Source organism: Schistocerca gregaria, chromosome 2 (assembly GCF_023897955.1).
Source record: "Schistocerca gregaria isolate iqSchGreg1 chromosome 2, iqSchGreg1.2, whole genome shotgun sequence".
NCBI lineage: Eukaryota > Metazoa > Arthropoda > Insecta > Orthoptera > Acrididae > Schistocerca > Schistocerca gregaria.
In genome coordinates this window covers 624,816,863-624,831,915 of record NC_064921.1, presented here as the reverse complement: position 1 = coordinate 624,831,915, position 15,053 = coordinate 624,816,863, and the positions used below count along the sequence as shown (strand labels likewise).

The 15,053-nt window shown below is 39.1% G+C and overlaps 1 protein-coding gene across 2 annotated transcripts in view; it reads right to left on the bottom strand.

Moving 5' to 3' along the window:
• LOC126334632 (phenoloxidase 2-like) overlaps window positions 1-15,053 on the bottom strand; it is a 210,421-nt gene that overhangs the window by 45,326 nt on the left and 150,042 nt on the right. For both annotated transcript variants that reach the window (XM_049997067.1, XM_049997068.1), the window contains one exon: window positions 13,582-13,710. In XM_049997067.1, coding sequence (XP_049853024.1) covers window positions 13,582-13,710 — 129 coding nt within the window. The remainder of the gene's footprint in view (window positions 1-13,581; window positions 13,711-15,053) is intronic.

Sequence of the window (15,053 nt, the reverse complement as noted above, 5' to 3'; positions counted from 1 at the left end):
GATGGTAGATGTGAGAGTACAAAGACATGAATTAATAATTCAGAAGTTTGTAAAACACCTTCCCCCATAACAGTTGATATAATTGAGAAATCATGGCTAGTTGGTTCATAATCACATTTAAGTTATGTTATTATGGTTAGTCAGAGTATTGAATTGATTGTGGGTTCATTGTGTTTGGATTTTTTGCTAGAGGTCCTGGGGCATAATGCAGCAGAGAAAGGCCATATTATGATGAAACCATTTCATCGCAAGTAGCTGTAGAGTCTACAGCACTATGTGTCATACCAAGGAGACCTTCATGAAAAAGTTCATGACAATGGTCAGCACTGACCTAAAAGTTTTGAATGAAGTAGAGGAGGATTCTACCAATAGCCTTGGAATAGTTCAGTCATGCTTGTGTTGATAACAACTTGTAACTTGAGTCATGAATTCAAGTCTGTTTATAAACTCACAAATAAAATTTCCCAGAACAGTTAGATTGTTCTTCTTTGTTAAAAAGCAATTTTCAGGAAGAACTTCTGGAAGAAATGGGGAGTTCTGTCAACTAAAGTTTAAAGTGTGTATCGAGATGATGGAACCCCTGCAAGTTCAAACAGCTTGACAAGCTGCAGAGCTTACATGATGGCCACTGGCTCTGCAGTAGCTACTGACTTTTTTGAGGGAGGGGGCAAAACAGTTCTCCTGGAGATCAGGAGAAGATAAGGCACTAACCACAAATGGTTTTGTGTTATTTTTGACCCATCAATAAATGTTTTCATTAAACATTTGCATTGGTTGTACTGAATATATAAGGTCACGCTGACAAGTAATGCCTCCAAAATTGCTAATAACTGCTAAACTGCTAAAACTGCTAATTTTTTAAAAAATAAAACAAACTTTATCAACAGTCTACATAATTAGTCTCCATATCTACACATTTTTTCTCAACAAGTCATCCTGGCAATGAACACATTGCTCATAATGAGAGACCCATTTGTTAATACCATCATTGTAGAATGTTTGACTTTGTTGACTGAGCCACAAGCTTACCTCTGCTTTTATGTATTCTTCACTATCAAAGTGAAGCCCTCAAAGGCATTCTTTAAGTTTTAGAAACAGATGAAGATCAGGTGGGAATAAGCCTGAATCATATGGAGGACAATCAGTAACAGCGAACCTAAGAGTGAGATTTTGCAGATGTCACAGGACTCATGTGTGCTGTGGCATTGTCATACTAAAGGAGAGCATGCTCCATGTGTGGATGAACTGTTTGAATCTATTCTTTCAAAAATGGCTCTTAGCACTATGGGACTTAACATCTGTGGTCATCTGTACCCTAGAACGTAGAACTACTTAAACCTAACTAACCTAAGGACATCACACACATCCATGCTTGTGGCAGGATTTGAACCTGTGACCATAGAGGTCACGCGGTTCCAGACTTAAGTGCCAAGAACTGCACGGCCACACCAGCCGGCTAATTTATTCTTTCAGTTTTCTAAGGGTTTCACAGTACCTTGCAGAGATTATGGTGGTGTCTTTAGGCATGAATTCCAAATGAACCATGGCTTGAGTGTCTCAGAATACTGTGAGCATGACTTTGCTTGCTGATGGCATGGGCTTGAATTTTTATGGCATCACTGATTCTTTGTGGGAACTTCACTGATGATCTCCTGTTTTCAGGGACAAAATAGTGAATCCAAATTTCATCGTCTGATGAACACATCACCCTCACACTCAAAACAAAAGTTATTGCTGACAGGTGCCCAATCTCCTCTGTTTTGTATCGAGAGTGAGCATTTGAGGCATCCAGTGAGCAAATAGTGTTCTATACTGCACTCCTGCAATAATGGCTTGTACATACTCTCATGATATTCCACACTTACATGACAGCTAAGTCTGTGTTATCTGATGATTTTCTCTGATGAGTTCATCAACCCGATTCCAACGAGTCTTGTTGGTTGCGATATGTGCTCATCCGCTCTGACCTCTGTCTCACAAAGTTCTTTCATTATGACTCACACAATCCAACATTGCATGTTATGTTGTTGATACAATCATCAATGTACACAGCTTTCATTATTCTACAGATTTTTAATGGATGCATGTTTCCTGTGGTTAGGAATTCAATTACAGCACACTATTTTCCACCCACTGATATAGTACCATTAAGAACTGTCATGTAACACACTACAGTTCAGAGCCCTCCAGCTGCAGAGGATTGCAGCTTGTGTCAGTCAAGTGGGAAAGTTAACAAAGTAATATGCATGACGTGTAATAGCTTGACAGGTATTGAGAACAGAAGAAAAAAATTTAGAGACATTCTCATATGTTAATGTGAAACATTTCAGATTTTCATAAATCAAATGAAATACAATTGAGGTTTCATCAATGACATACAGAATGAGCATTGTCATCACATGTGTGCCATACCACAAGTGTTGGCCAGTGGGTGGAGAATGTTATCACATGTTCTAACTCAAAATCATTTGTCTAATGAGGACATACCACAATAGTCTAAGATTAATTCTTGGTATTATGCAGTCAAGGTTACTCTTACTGTATGGACTTCCAATTTCATCCGCTGTGCAATATGTTACCCACATTTGTGAGTAAACATCATAACTTCTGATCTGTAAGGTGATATTGATAGCTCAGTTTTCATTAACCAATCTTCCTGGTATACGGCAGCACATGCTAAATTATGACATCCATCCTGAAGAGACATGTGCATTGAGTGTAAACACATACCATCTTAATATTGTAACAGATTAACAGTCAGTGCTAGAGGGCAAAGTTTATGTATAAATGTAAGGGCTTGAACATTACCATATACTTCTTTCATGTCAAGTAAGACTAAGCTGAGGAAACTGTGCTGGACAAATGGACTGCATGTCACTCATTAATATTATGTAATTTTCATGTGTTCTGCTTCCTTTTACACAGCCATTGTAGGTGCTTGACAGTAAGCAATTGTGTTCCAGCCACTATTAAGTCTTACCAATCCATTGTAGAGTTTTGTTGATTATGAGCTTGGTGCAATTAGCCAATATGATTTGCTGGTAAGTGGCCTTTTTCCTTGCTTTGGTGTGAGGTCTGTGATTTGTATGACTCAAGTACTTGGGACCAGTTCCATGAGCCAAATATCATCACCTGATGACAAAAGTATGGCCATCAGACAACAAATGTTGTCATCCTAGGGCAGTGTTAGAAGCAAGACTGTCTGTTGAAGTTTCCACATTGCAAATGGGGGTATATAAAAAGTGATCTTGCAATCAACTGAAACTGCTTGATTGTTAGCAGATGGTGCAGTAATTGTGTCTGCAAAGTTTCCTATCCAGTATGTACTGTATCTCTGATGCTAGGAAAATATGTTATGTTTCTAATTCTTGTAACTTTTTGCCATTTGTATTTCACTTTAGTTCATGCATCATTAAGGTACAGAACAACTATCATGTGTCACTTTTGCATTATTTCAAGAATCTCTTCACCCTTGCTCATTTATGTTTTAGGCACATTTTCCCTGTGGACTACTATCTAAATTCTATTAATACTGGCCTCCTTAAAGCAACAACCTAAGAAAATTATGGATCCCACTGTACTGTAGGCTGTTTATCAAAGTGGCTGTGGAGTAAACTTTCTCATAGATTCACTATATCTGCTCCATTCACCACCACACCAGCCATCATGGGGTAATATGGTGTGAAGAAGGTTACATTTTGACTGAAACTGACTACCATTGTCAATCATTATTTATTGCAGCAAATAATAATTTTAATTCAGTTTTAAAATATTTTACTGAGACCTCTGATACTTAATCTCCATAAGAAATGTTTTCAAAAACTGCTTACACAAAATTTTAGTTCTAAATTACTGCACTGGTAATGACTAACTATCTTCAGGTAGCGCATTAAATAATTTTCGAGGCATCGTTGGGAAGCTGTTTTGTGTCTTTGTTAACTGACGTCTTGGCCTGTCAATATTATCTTTATTGAAAGTGCTATTTTGATTAACTTCATCTCCCTTGCTTTAGGTCACATGATTTATATTTCTGAGAATGAAACAGCTGAATACATATGATGTGAAAAAATTCAGAACTCCTAATCTGGAAAAAGTTGGTTTACAATGGTCAGGTTTTGCTTGAGATAATAAAAAAGAACATTATTGTTGACTGCAGAGTGGCTCCACAGGAGCAGACCACATCTGATGTGGCTGTGGAACATTGCATAGTACACTGTTAGTAGGTAGGCTATTGTTTTCATAGTACACTTTTGCAGTTGGCAAATTTAATGTTAACAGCATTGTGAAAGACTTAGCTGGTTGGGAGACATGTTTCAAAGAGTTCCTGCTGATGACTGTTGGTAGGTTCACAGGGCACTTGAGCTCCATCTCAAAGTTTCCATATTCTCCATAAATCCCAACTAATATCATGAATTGATAATTGTGTAGGAACACCAATTTAATGGCACAAGGTAAGAGGAATGGAGCACTGATTAATGTGTTAAGATGCCACACTTCCTATAACAAAGCAATTTGACTAGCAAGCCATGCTTTAAAACATTACATACTCAAACATTTCTTGAATTAACCCAAATAATTAAAGGCAATTAGAGTAGAAAACTTGTATACAATAACCACTACTAGGCAACACCTGAACAGGGATCCTGTGGTAGTCAGCTACCAATGCAAGTAAGAACTACACTAGCTATATACGATGAAAGATCAGTTGACAAACTGCTGCTCGCTGCAGACATAATCTGTGAGATGCACTAGCCTACTGCAACAGTCGCAATGACATCGACAGATGCCATGTACGGTAACTACCATTACCAGCAAGACCAAATTGACGATATAACAGTAAACTGTGCCGCGGTCGCAATGCGACAAACAACAAAAAGTTCAAACGAAATTAGAGATTTTAAAACTGCAATAGAGGATTTGCGAGCACAACTATGCATGCTACAGTGACCACAAGTTATCTTTAAGCGCAAGAGAGACCGGGCTGGGCGTGAAACACGAAGTCAACAAGAGGACGAGCATAAGGTATATTGGTACCATAAACGTTTTGGGAGAAATGCTACAAGATGTACATCACCATGTGCCTAGTCGGACAACCAAGGTATGTACAGAAACAGTGCAATGTTTTCATGTCAGTGACAACAGTCGTCAATACATATGCCTTCTGCTTCGGAAAGATTGTATGTATCAGACGTACTTACGGGTACAAGGTTTTTGGTGGATACCAGGTTAGACATTAGTTCGCTTCCTGTCAGCCATGCACCACACAACGAAAAAGACATACAGCCATGTTTGAAGGCAGTAAATAACTTGGTGATTAACACGTATGGATGTAAAGTGTGCAAGATTTATGTGGGTTTTTCCAAACAGTTTACCTGGTCTTTTGTGGTAGCTGGTATATCAGAACCTATTTTGGGCGCTGGTTTTCTGGCACATTTTGAGTTGGCGGTCAACTTACAAGGAAAACGTTTGTTAAATCTGATGGGCAACAGTGCAATATCAAGCACTAAAGGGCATACAACTTGTGAGAAGCTACAGGCGATTGGCAACTCTGTAGCCGAAGAGCTACATGACGAAGAGAAGATTCGGAGATGTTCTGACGGACAGACAAAAGAACTTAAACATAGTACGGTTCACTATATTCGTACCATGCCAGGACAACCAGTTTCACAACGAGCACGTAGAATCGTACCAGAGAGATTGACAGAAACAAAGGCGATATTCGAGGAAATGTTACAGGTGGGGATAATTCGCCAGTCAGAAAGTCCGTGGTCTTCCCCCCTACACTTAGTACATAAGAAAGATGGATCATGGAGACCGTGTGGGGATTACTGAGCATTAAACTCAAGAACCATTCCAGATAGATACCCAGTACCTAATACACAGGACTTCACGTGTGCTTTGGCCGTCGCGAAAATTTTTAGCGTCGTCTATTGCAAGAAAGCATACAACCAGATACCAGTGGCTCCAAGAGATGTTCAGAAGACAGCAGTGATTACACCATTTGGATTATTCGAGTTTTTATTTATGCTTTTTGGCCTTAAGAATGCAGCACAGACTTGGCAGCGATTTATCGACGAGGTGATAAAGGGATTTTGCTTTGCTTATCTTGATGACATCTTGGTTTTCTCTCCGGATGGTCAAACACATGAACAGCATCTGAGTCAACTTCGCAAGCGTCTGTCTGACTACGGAGTCATTTTAAACGAAAATAAATGCGTCATGCACAAGAACCAAGTCACTTTCCTCAATCATACTGTGTCATCAGAAGGTATCTTGCCTCTGCACGCAAGGGACACAACGCCAAAGGTCGACGAATAGTTAAGTGGACACAAGAAATGGACAAAGCATTTAATGATCTTCAAGCAAGCCTTAGCAAAGCAGTGTTGCTCGCTCACACAGTTCACTACACACAGCTCGCTATTGTTGTAGACGCAAGCCAGTCAGCAATAGGGGAAGCGCTGCACCAGCGTGTAGAAGGGCAATGGCAACCACTATGGTTTTTCTCTAAAAAGTTACAGGCTGCACAACAGAAGTAGAGTGCGTATGACAGAGAATTGTTCGCAATGTATGAAGCAATTCAATACTTCTGCCCACAAATAGAGGCTAGACCAGTGATGTGTTTACAGACCACAAACCCATAACATTGGCTTTTAAAAACACAAGTGATAAATGCTCACCAAGACAGTTCCGTTATATTGAGTTCATAAGTCAGTTCATGAAAGATATACGCCATTTAAGAGGTGCAGAAAATTTAGTGGCTGACTATTTTTCACGTATTTGCGGGATTTCAGAAAATATAAACTATGATAAACTTTCTGTGGAACAGACGAAGGCTGCAGAGCTATGACAGCTGTTAAACGACCCGTCTACAGGTCTGAAGTTCGAGCAAATTCTGGTGCCTAACTCCAAGCAGAAGCTGTGGTGTGACTTTTCTCAAGGCAGACCAAGGCCATTCATTTCAGAAATATTGCTCAAGACGGCATTCGACAGTGTCCACACACTATCGCACCCAGGAGCTAACACTACAATAAAGCTGCTGACAGACCACTATGTGTGGCCTTCTATGAAAAGAGACGCGCACCTTTTGGTACATTCCTGCATTCCTTGTCAACAGAGTAAAGTAGGACAACATGTGCATGTTGATATTGGAGATTTTCAAGGTACCTCTGCTAGATTCGCACACATTCATGTGGACCTGTTGGACTTCTCCCATAGTCAGAGGGTTACAGATATTTGTTTACGGCCATAGATAGGTGCACAAGATGGGCAGAAGCAACTCCAATAGTCGATATTTCAGCCGAAACTACTGCTAAGACGTTTCTGTGTACGTGGGTTGCCCGTTTTGGATGCCCCCTTCAAGTCACAAATGACCAAGGACGTCAGTTCGAATCTACGTTGTTCCTCGAGCTATCCAAAATATGCGGTTTCCAATGCCACCACACGACTGCCTATCACCCTGCCAGTAATGGTATGGTCGAACGATGGCACAGAGCACTCAAAGCAGCATTGATGTGTCATCAAGAGAGATGGAGGGAAGCATTACCATTAGTGTTGTTAGGCCTGCGGACAGCTCACAAACCCAATATTGGTGCATCATTTACGGAGATGGTTTACAGCGAGCCACTACGGATTCCTGCAGATTATTTAGTACCAACCTCACTGCCTGGATCAGAGGGCCTCACACATTGGGTACAGCAGCTAAAACGTCACTGCACGAATATACATTGCCCGCCACCTTCTCGCCATGGTAACCGTAAGGTGTTTGTACACAAAGACTTGTACAATTACTCTCACATAATGTTGCAAACAGACTCAGTGAAATCGCCTTTACAACCACCATATATGGGCCCATTTCAGGTGCTGAGCAGAAATAATCATACCGTGGACATAATGTACAATGGTGTTCCGACAAAGGTATCGATTGAACGTCTCAGGCCAGCATGGGTTTTATCCTCTCCGACCTCTGACACCACACCTGTGCATCAACACATGATGGACGCAGAGCATACCAAAACACCGCTCAGTACATTGTCCGAGACAGGTGAATCATCACCACAAACAACAACGTCAATGCCCCCGAGACATCCAACACACACCAGAGCTGGACGTCGAATAAAATTCAAGTGTCAAGATATCCCTGGGGCTCCGCACTTTAAGGGGGGGGGGGCTGTGTGGCAGTGATATTTTTCATGTGTGGTGCAAAGTGATATCAAAAGTGCATGAGAGTTTTTTTTTTTTTTGTCATGTGTTGTTTTTTATCTTTGCCGTAAGACTATAGGATCTCCTATTTTTTGTTACTTCTCTGTTTTTGTTTTTTAGATTCTTCTCATTGTGAGTTTTCATGAATTAATATTTTTTCGTTAACTCATTATACCAGATGGCTACGCAATTATTTGTTATAGGCAAGTCACCTACACATATAAACATAAAATTACAAAAGTGTCTTGATTAATGTCGAAATAGTTCAATATGCAACTGTAACACATGGTTTATCATTATATCCGCATCTCTCCTAACAGCACTTTGAAATAGCTGTAGTAAGTGAACAACTAAGGTTAACTTCATTCCTGTTTTACTAATGTGAGTCAGATCTATTTTCTTAGGATGTACACACATGGCAAGAAGAACGCTTACTAATGTATTTTCTTTATGAATATGACTGAAACAAAAATGGCAGCTTTCGTTTTGCAGCAGTAGTGACATCTAAAATTTTTTCTTGATTAACTTGTTTCTTCTGCTGTAGGTAGAGTGTGGATACCTACAATAGCTTACCTTTTCTCCTTCAAGTGGCGTGATTTTCTAGGGATTGTCATACATGTGATTATAAGTGTTTTTGTAAGCACCATTCTCAGTATGTATCAAATGTATTTCTCTTATATATTACTAGAATGTGTAAAGCTCTGATGTTCTGCAAGCTAAAAAACAGAGTAGGCAGCTAGTAATTGCTTATCCTTGAAAAATAATACTCTGATTTCAGGTGACGGACAGCATCCATGTCCCCTGCCGTGAGTTTGTACAATGTAATCAGTTCAGGTTTATCCACTATGCTACTGTTAGTGTCTATACTATCATTGCTGAGCCTGATAGATAACATTTATACATTCTTTATCCATTTTCTGTTTAGAACATATGGGCAAAGGAGGCAATTGATACCTGGTTTCTCTCCAAATGCAAAAATGGTGCTATCTGATGGCCTCCCCTTTAATGACAGCAAATCCATTGGTAGCAACTCACATAGATGTAAGGGATTGATTTAGTTATAACACCATGCTTCCTGCATCATTGAATACTTGATAGGTACCAGCTGGCTGTTTTCCTGCATTAATTTCCATACTTAGTGTATAAATCAAACAATGGAAAAGTTGTTGTGCCTATTGTGACTCAGCATCTCTGTTATATGGTGAGTAGCAACTTTCCTTCTCTGGTATTGATACTTAGTGTATATAAAGTTATAGCATCACAGAAAGTGCACAGATCAAAAAAAGTTTTGCATCACCTCGGTTCCGAGAGTTTTGTAACCTGTACAGAAAACTGGAATAGAATTCAACATCAGCATCATTTCCATCCTTTTTATTGCCCATGAAAACCACACATTGCATGTTGTACCATCATACAGCAAGACCTTCACAAGTGGTGGTCAAGATTGCTGTACACACTGGTACCTCTAATACCCAGTAGCATGTCCTCTTGCATTGATGCATGCCTAAATTTGTCATGGCATACTATCCACAAGTTCATCAAAGCACTGTTGGTCCAGATTGTCCCATTCCTCAATGGCGATTCAGTGTAGATCCCTCAGAGTGGTTGGTGGATCATGTCCATAAATATCCCTTTCCAGTCTATCCCAGGCACGTACAATAGTGTTCATGTCTTGGGAACATGTTGGCCACTCTAGTCGAGCAATGTCATTACCCTGAAGGAAGTCATTCACAAGATGTGCATAATGGGGGCATGAATTGTCTTTCCATGAAGACGAATGCGTTGCCAATGTGCTGCTGATTAGTTTATGCTATTGGTCGGAGTACGGCACTCACATATTGTACAGCAGTTACGGCACGTTCCATGACCACATGCGGCGTACATCGGCCTAACATAATGCCACCCCACAATAGCAGGGAACCTCCACATCGCTGAACTTGCTGGATAGTGTGTCTAAGGTGTTCAGCCTGACTGGGTTGCCTCCAAACATGTATCCAACGATTGTCTGGTTGAAGGCATATGAGACATTCATCAGTGAAGAAAATGTGATGTCAATCCAAAGCGGTCCATTCTGTATGTTGTTGGGGCCATCTACTGTGCTGCAAGGTGTTGTGGTTGCAAAGATGGACCTCACCATGGGCATCGGAAGTGAAGATGCACATCGTGCATCCTATTGCACACAGTTTAAGTCATAACATGACTTTCTGTGGCTGCATGAAAAGCATTATTCAACATGGTGGAACTGCTGTCAGGATTCCTCTGAGCCATAACCCATGGGTAGCGGTCATCCACTGCAGTAGTAGCCCTTGGATGGCTTGAGCTAGGCTTGTCATTGACAGTTCCTGTCTCTCTGTATCTCCTCCATGTCTGAACAACATTGTTTTAGTTCACTGCAACATTGTCATTGACATTTCCTGTCTCTCTGTATCTCCTCCATGTCTGAACAACATTGTTTTGGTTCACTGCAACATGCCTGGACATTTTCCTCATTGAGAGCCCTTCATGGTACAAAGTAACAATGCAGATGCGATCGAACCATGGTATTGACTGTCTAGCATGGTTGAACCACAGACAACACGAGCTATGTACTTTCTTCTTGGTGGAATAACTGGATCTTATTGGCTGTCAGACCCACTCCAGCCAACAGGAGCTGCTCATGCATTCTTGTTTACATCTTTGGGTGGGTTTAGTGACATCTCTGAACAGACAGAGGGACTGTGTCTGTGATACAGTATCCACAGTCATCTATCTTCTGGAGTTCTGGGAACCAGGGCGATGTAAAGCTTTTTTTGATGTGTGTATATACATTTATACAGCACTTTGCCAGCTTGTTTGGGACAGGCTGCCTGAATTTGCAACATCCTCAGAATGCTTCTAATGTATTGGGTGTCTATTATTCCTTCATCTTTCAGACATTTATCTGTGATATTGTTAATTCTTGTTCCGCTATTTCAGCTGAGCTGGGTCATTTGCTAGATTTTGAAATCACTAGTGTAAAGTGATTTTAATATTTTGCAGATGACTCACACTGGGAATAGCCGTAAAGTTGTCAGCTAAAACCATTACAACAAGAATTGGTAATATCCTAGTTGCACACGTAAAACTATATGAAATATTTTATCTGCAGGAAAACTACATGAAACACATATTGTCTATTGTTGTCAATGCTCCTGTGCTGTAACTCTTCATGCAAACATTCACAAACTAATCAAATATTTCTCTAATTCATGCCAGATTATCTTTTTCCTTCCTCTGCAACCTCCTAGATTTGTCATTAACTTGTACGGCTCACAGAAGAGTATAGAAACTCTGTTTGCTAGTTGACACTATAAGAATATCTTGTGCAGTCTCATAAGTGGTCCATAGATCATTGGCATTGGGATTCAGTGATGTTTTCATTCCCGTGAGATATAAAATATCAAGAAAAGTAGATAATTCTTCAAAATCTATCTGTGGACAGTCTTGAGCACTTCATGAATAAGCTGCTGCAATTCTACTACATTCTTGGTTTACGTACTTTACAATGCCGTCAATTGAAATGTCCAGAAAAAAATATTTTCCAACAATCCAGAAACACTTTCAAATTTTTTGCTTTCCACGTGTCTAGAAGGTGTGTCACAGTCTTCTGACAAACTGATTTTGCTGGAGGAGCTTTAGGTTTGACATTGTCGATGGGTTGTTAAACACTAACAACCACCACCACCACTTCAGGTTTGAACCGTGTTTTTCCAGCCATACCTGGCTACCACAATTTGCAGAAATTGGGCCACTCTAGATGCAGTTTCAGAACCATTTGTCAGACTGTGGGTCAGTATCTGAAGACAAACTCACTATGTGGATATTCTAGTCCACTGGTTCTTCATCTGTTCATCTTACACAACTTTTACACACTTTTAAAACTTTAAATACTTCTTTCCTGTAAAATTTTATATTTTTTCAGATAGGGCCAGTCAAGTACTGAATAAATTCAATTGTTTCCTTCAAAATGTAAAACCCAAACAATACTTATAAAACATGTAATATTTGCAAAATATATCCAGGAGAAAAAATTAACCCAACTGCATTTTACTAGCACAAAGAAATGGACAAATGAGAAACAACGTGATGTTTTAGGAATGCACAAGAAATTGTTATGTAATAACTCCCTGGTGAATAAAAATTTAAGAAAGCACACTGCTTCAGACAAAGGTTATAATTGTAATTTGACCAATGAAAGACACATGGACAGTCTGTACAGATATCAAAGAAAACATTACTATATCAGTACCTCAATAGATATAAAATATTCTGAAATGTTGCAGTAAAATCATAAGTGTTAGAGTTTTTCTCAGATATGAGCAAGTGTAGATTAAAAGTGTCTTCCTATTATTTCCTTAGCTCAAAAAATGGAAATATTTGAAAAGAATCATCAGTGTATCAGTACCTCAGCATAAGTGTAGTGCTATGCCGTACTGTAATTAAAAGAGCTTCCAGTCCACTGGGATGCTCTTTCTTATTTTTCTCTGTGAGACCTGTCATTTTATGTATAGTAATTTGATAAAATGTAATTTTTAAGCATTCAGTGTAGATTCCTTGTGTTGATCATTAATGAGGCTATATTACATGCTGTAGATTGACCGCATATTTGATGAAATAAGAGACTGATAACTGAGAGAACCAGGAAACAGTTGATTATTAATCACAGAAGTTTATGAGGCCTTTAGATGGTTTTGCTTAAAAAGGAAATGTCAAGATCAAAATGGCTCAATTCCATTTTGGGGAGTCTTCCCCTTTATAAATAATTAAGGGAGCTCATTCTCAGATCAAAGTTGAACAAAGGCAAGTCCCTTGAAATACCTTACAACAGAAGAGAGTATAATGTTAAAAAGAAAGATTTGCTTTTGATACAATATCACCATTTCTTGTGGGCAGTGCCTTAATAGGTGAGGTCAATGTGGACCATTTCAAAACTCTAACTGATCACTGTTTTCCTACTCCTCTTTAAATTCCCGCAATGGCTTTCAGACTTAATACTTCAGACTACCATTCCTAGGAGAACAGCTCAACTACAATTTAAAACGTGCTATGACAATAGATATTATGAGTAGCAAAGAGATAATTAAAGGCATTTTAAAAAAAAATTTCTTCGCACAAAAATATATGGAGCAAACAGAAGGCAGACATGTGCAAAACTTACACAGGCGTAATAATATTAACTGCAAAACTGCAGCTACAACAAGTAATGTGGGTTAAGATGGCAAACTTATGGATATTTAAGTAACAAATTGACAAATAAATGTATGGTTGCTGGCATAGAATACTTTTTCTTATGTATTATATTCAGATTTCTCTGTAACCACATGTATCAACACAAGTTCTTTTAAAGAAAGAACTTCTCCTTACCTGTTGAGTGGTGTACCTTGGCAGCAAATTCTTGTGTTCTTGGAAAACTGAATTAATGAATGAATGCCATCTGTAGAACACAGGGTCTCTCATGGCTGTTGCTACATCTGCCATAACACCAAAGGTCTCCTGTGGAGAAACATTTGTTTACATCTTAAATTTCAAATAAAGAGTAATTTAACACTTAACATGAAAAGTGATAAAGAGATTCCAGACTGATAATAATATTTTATCAATAAAAATAATCAGTTCTTGAAACATAATGTAATTAGATTCAATTTGTTGACCCTGTGTTCTTTTGGAGCCACAGAATATAGTTATCACAAGTAAGCATTGTGCTGCGAATGATGAAAATTTAAAAAAACATATGGTGGCGGATGGTGAAGAAGCAACTACAGTAATTAAGATTATAGCATCTGACACAACAGCTGTTATGTGCTTGTGGAGAGGAGTGAAGTGTTCACATAGTGTGTACACATGCAGTTTCGCATGCTGTAAGAGTTCAATCACAGCTGTCGAGGTAGTTCCATTTCAGCTGCCAGAGGTGCTGTCTGCATGTAATAAGTGAATCACAGCTGTCATAGAGTTACATGCCTGGCCACCACAGGTGGTGCTTTTTTACACCTTCTGCGTGCATTGCAACATGTATGAACCCCCAATTGCAATGTACCAAGGAAGCAGGATACACTAATAAACACCTCTCATAACCACCACACGCCAATAACAGGAGTCAATACTACTTTCCCACCCAAGAGCAAGTGAACATCCTGAAATTAGGAGGTGACTTGTCAACTGAGGAGAGCAGGTGTCCACCACTGCATTTTTGTGCACTCCAGACTTAAAAAATGCAAAACTGAGAAAAACGTAGAATCAATGGAAACATTAAAACCCCCCTGAATATGATAAAAAACACTTGTAATTGGCATTTATGATTAAAAATAGCAATCCTCTCTGATACACTGTATAAAATCTGTATAGGCGAAGAAAATTAAATGTACAGTACCATGTTTACACAATAATTTTGTGGTAATGAACTTCATCAGTGTGTAACATCAAGTAAAAACTATCAAAAATTGAAATTGATACCTGGGTACAAGATAATTGAGCTATTTTCTGACATGCTATGAGCACAAATTATTTGTCAAAATACACATTTTTGGGAGATCTTTCCTTTGTGCTCACCCAGAAGAAACCAAAAAATGATGAACATGAGGAATTAAAACAAATGTATCACAGCAGCAAAGTGGTTAAACCATAAGCATAAATGTGGACATCTGCCTAATGACAGAATCAGTCACCATTGTTGTTATTGTTTAATGTTTTTCTTACGAGCCACACTTTAGGTGCTTGCCACTGTGAAAGTGTTATTTTAGGCTCAATGAGAGCAACTGAGATGTGAGAAACTGGGTCTACTTCCCCAGTTGATGTTACAAGCTTATTACAAATCAGCCCAGTGAATTTCTGTATACTGT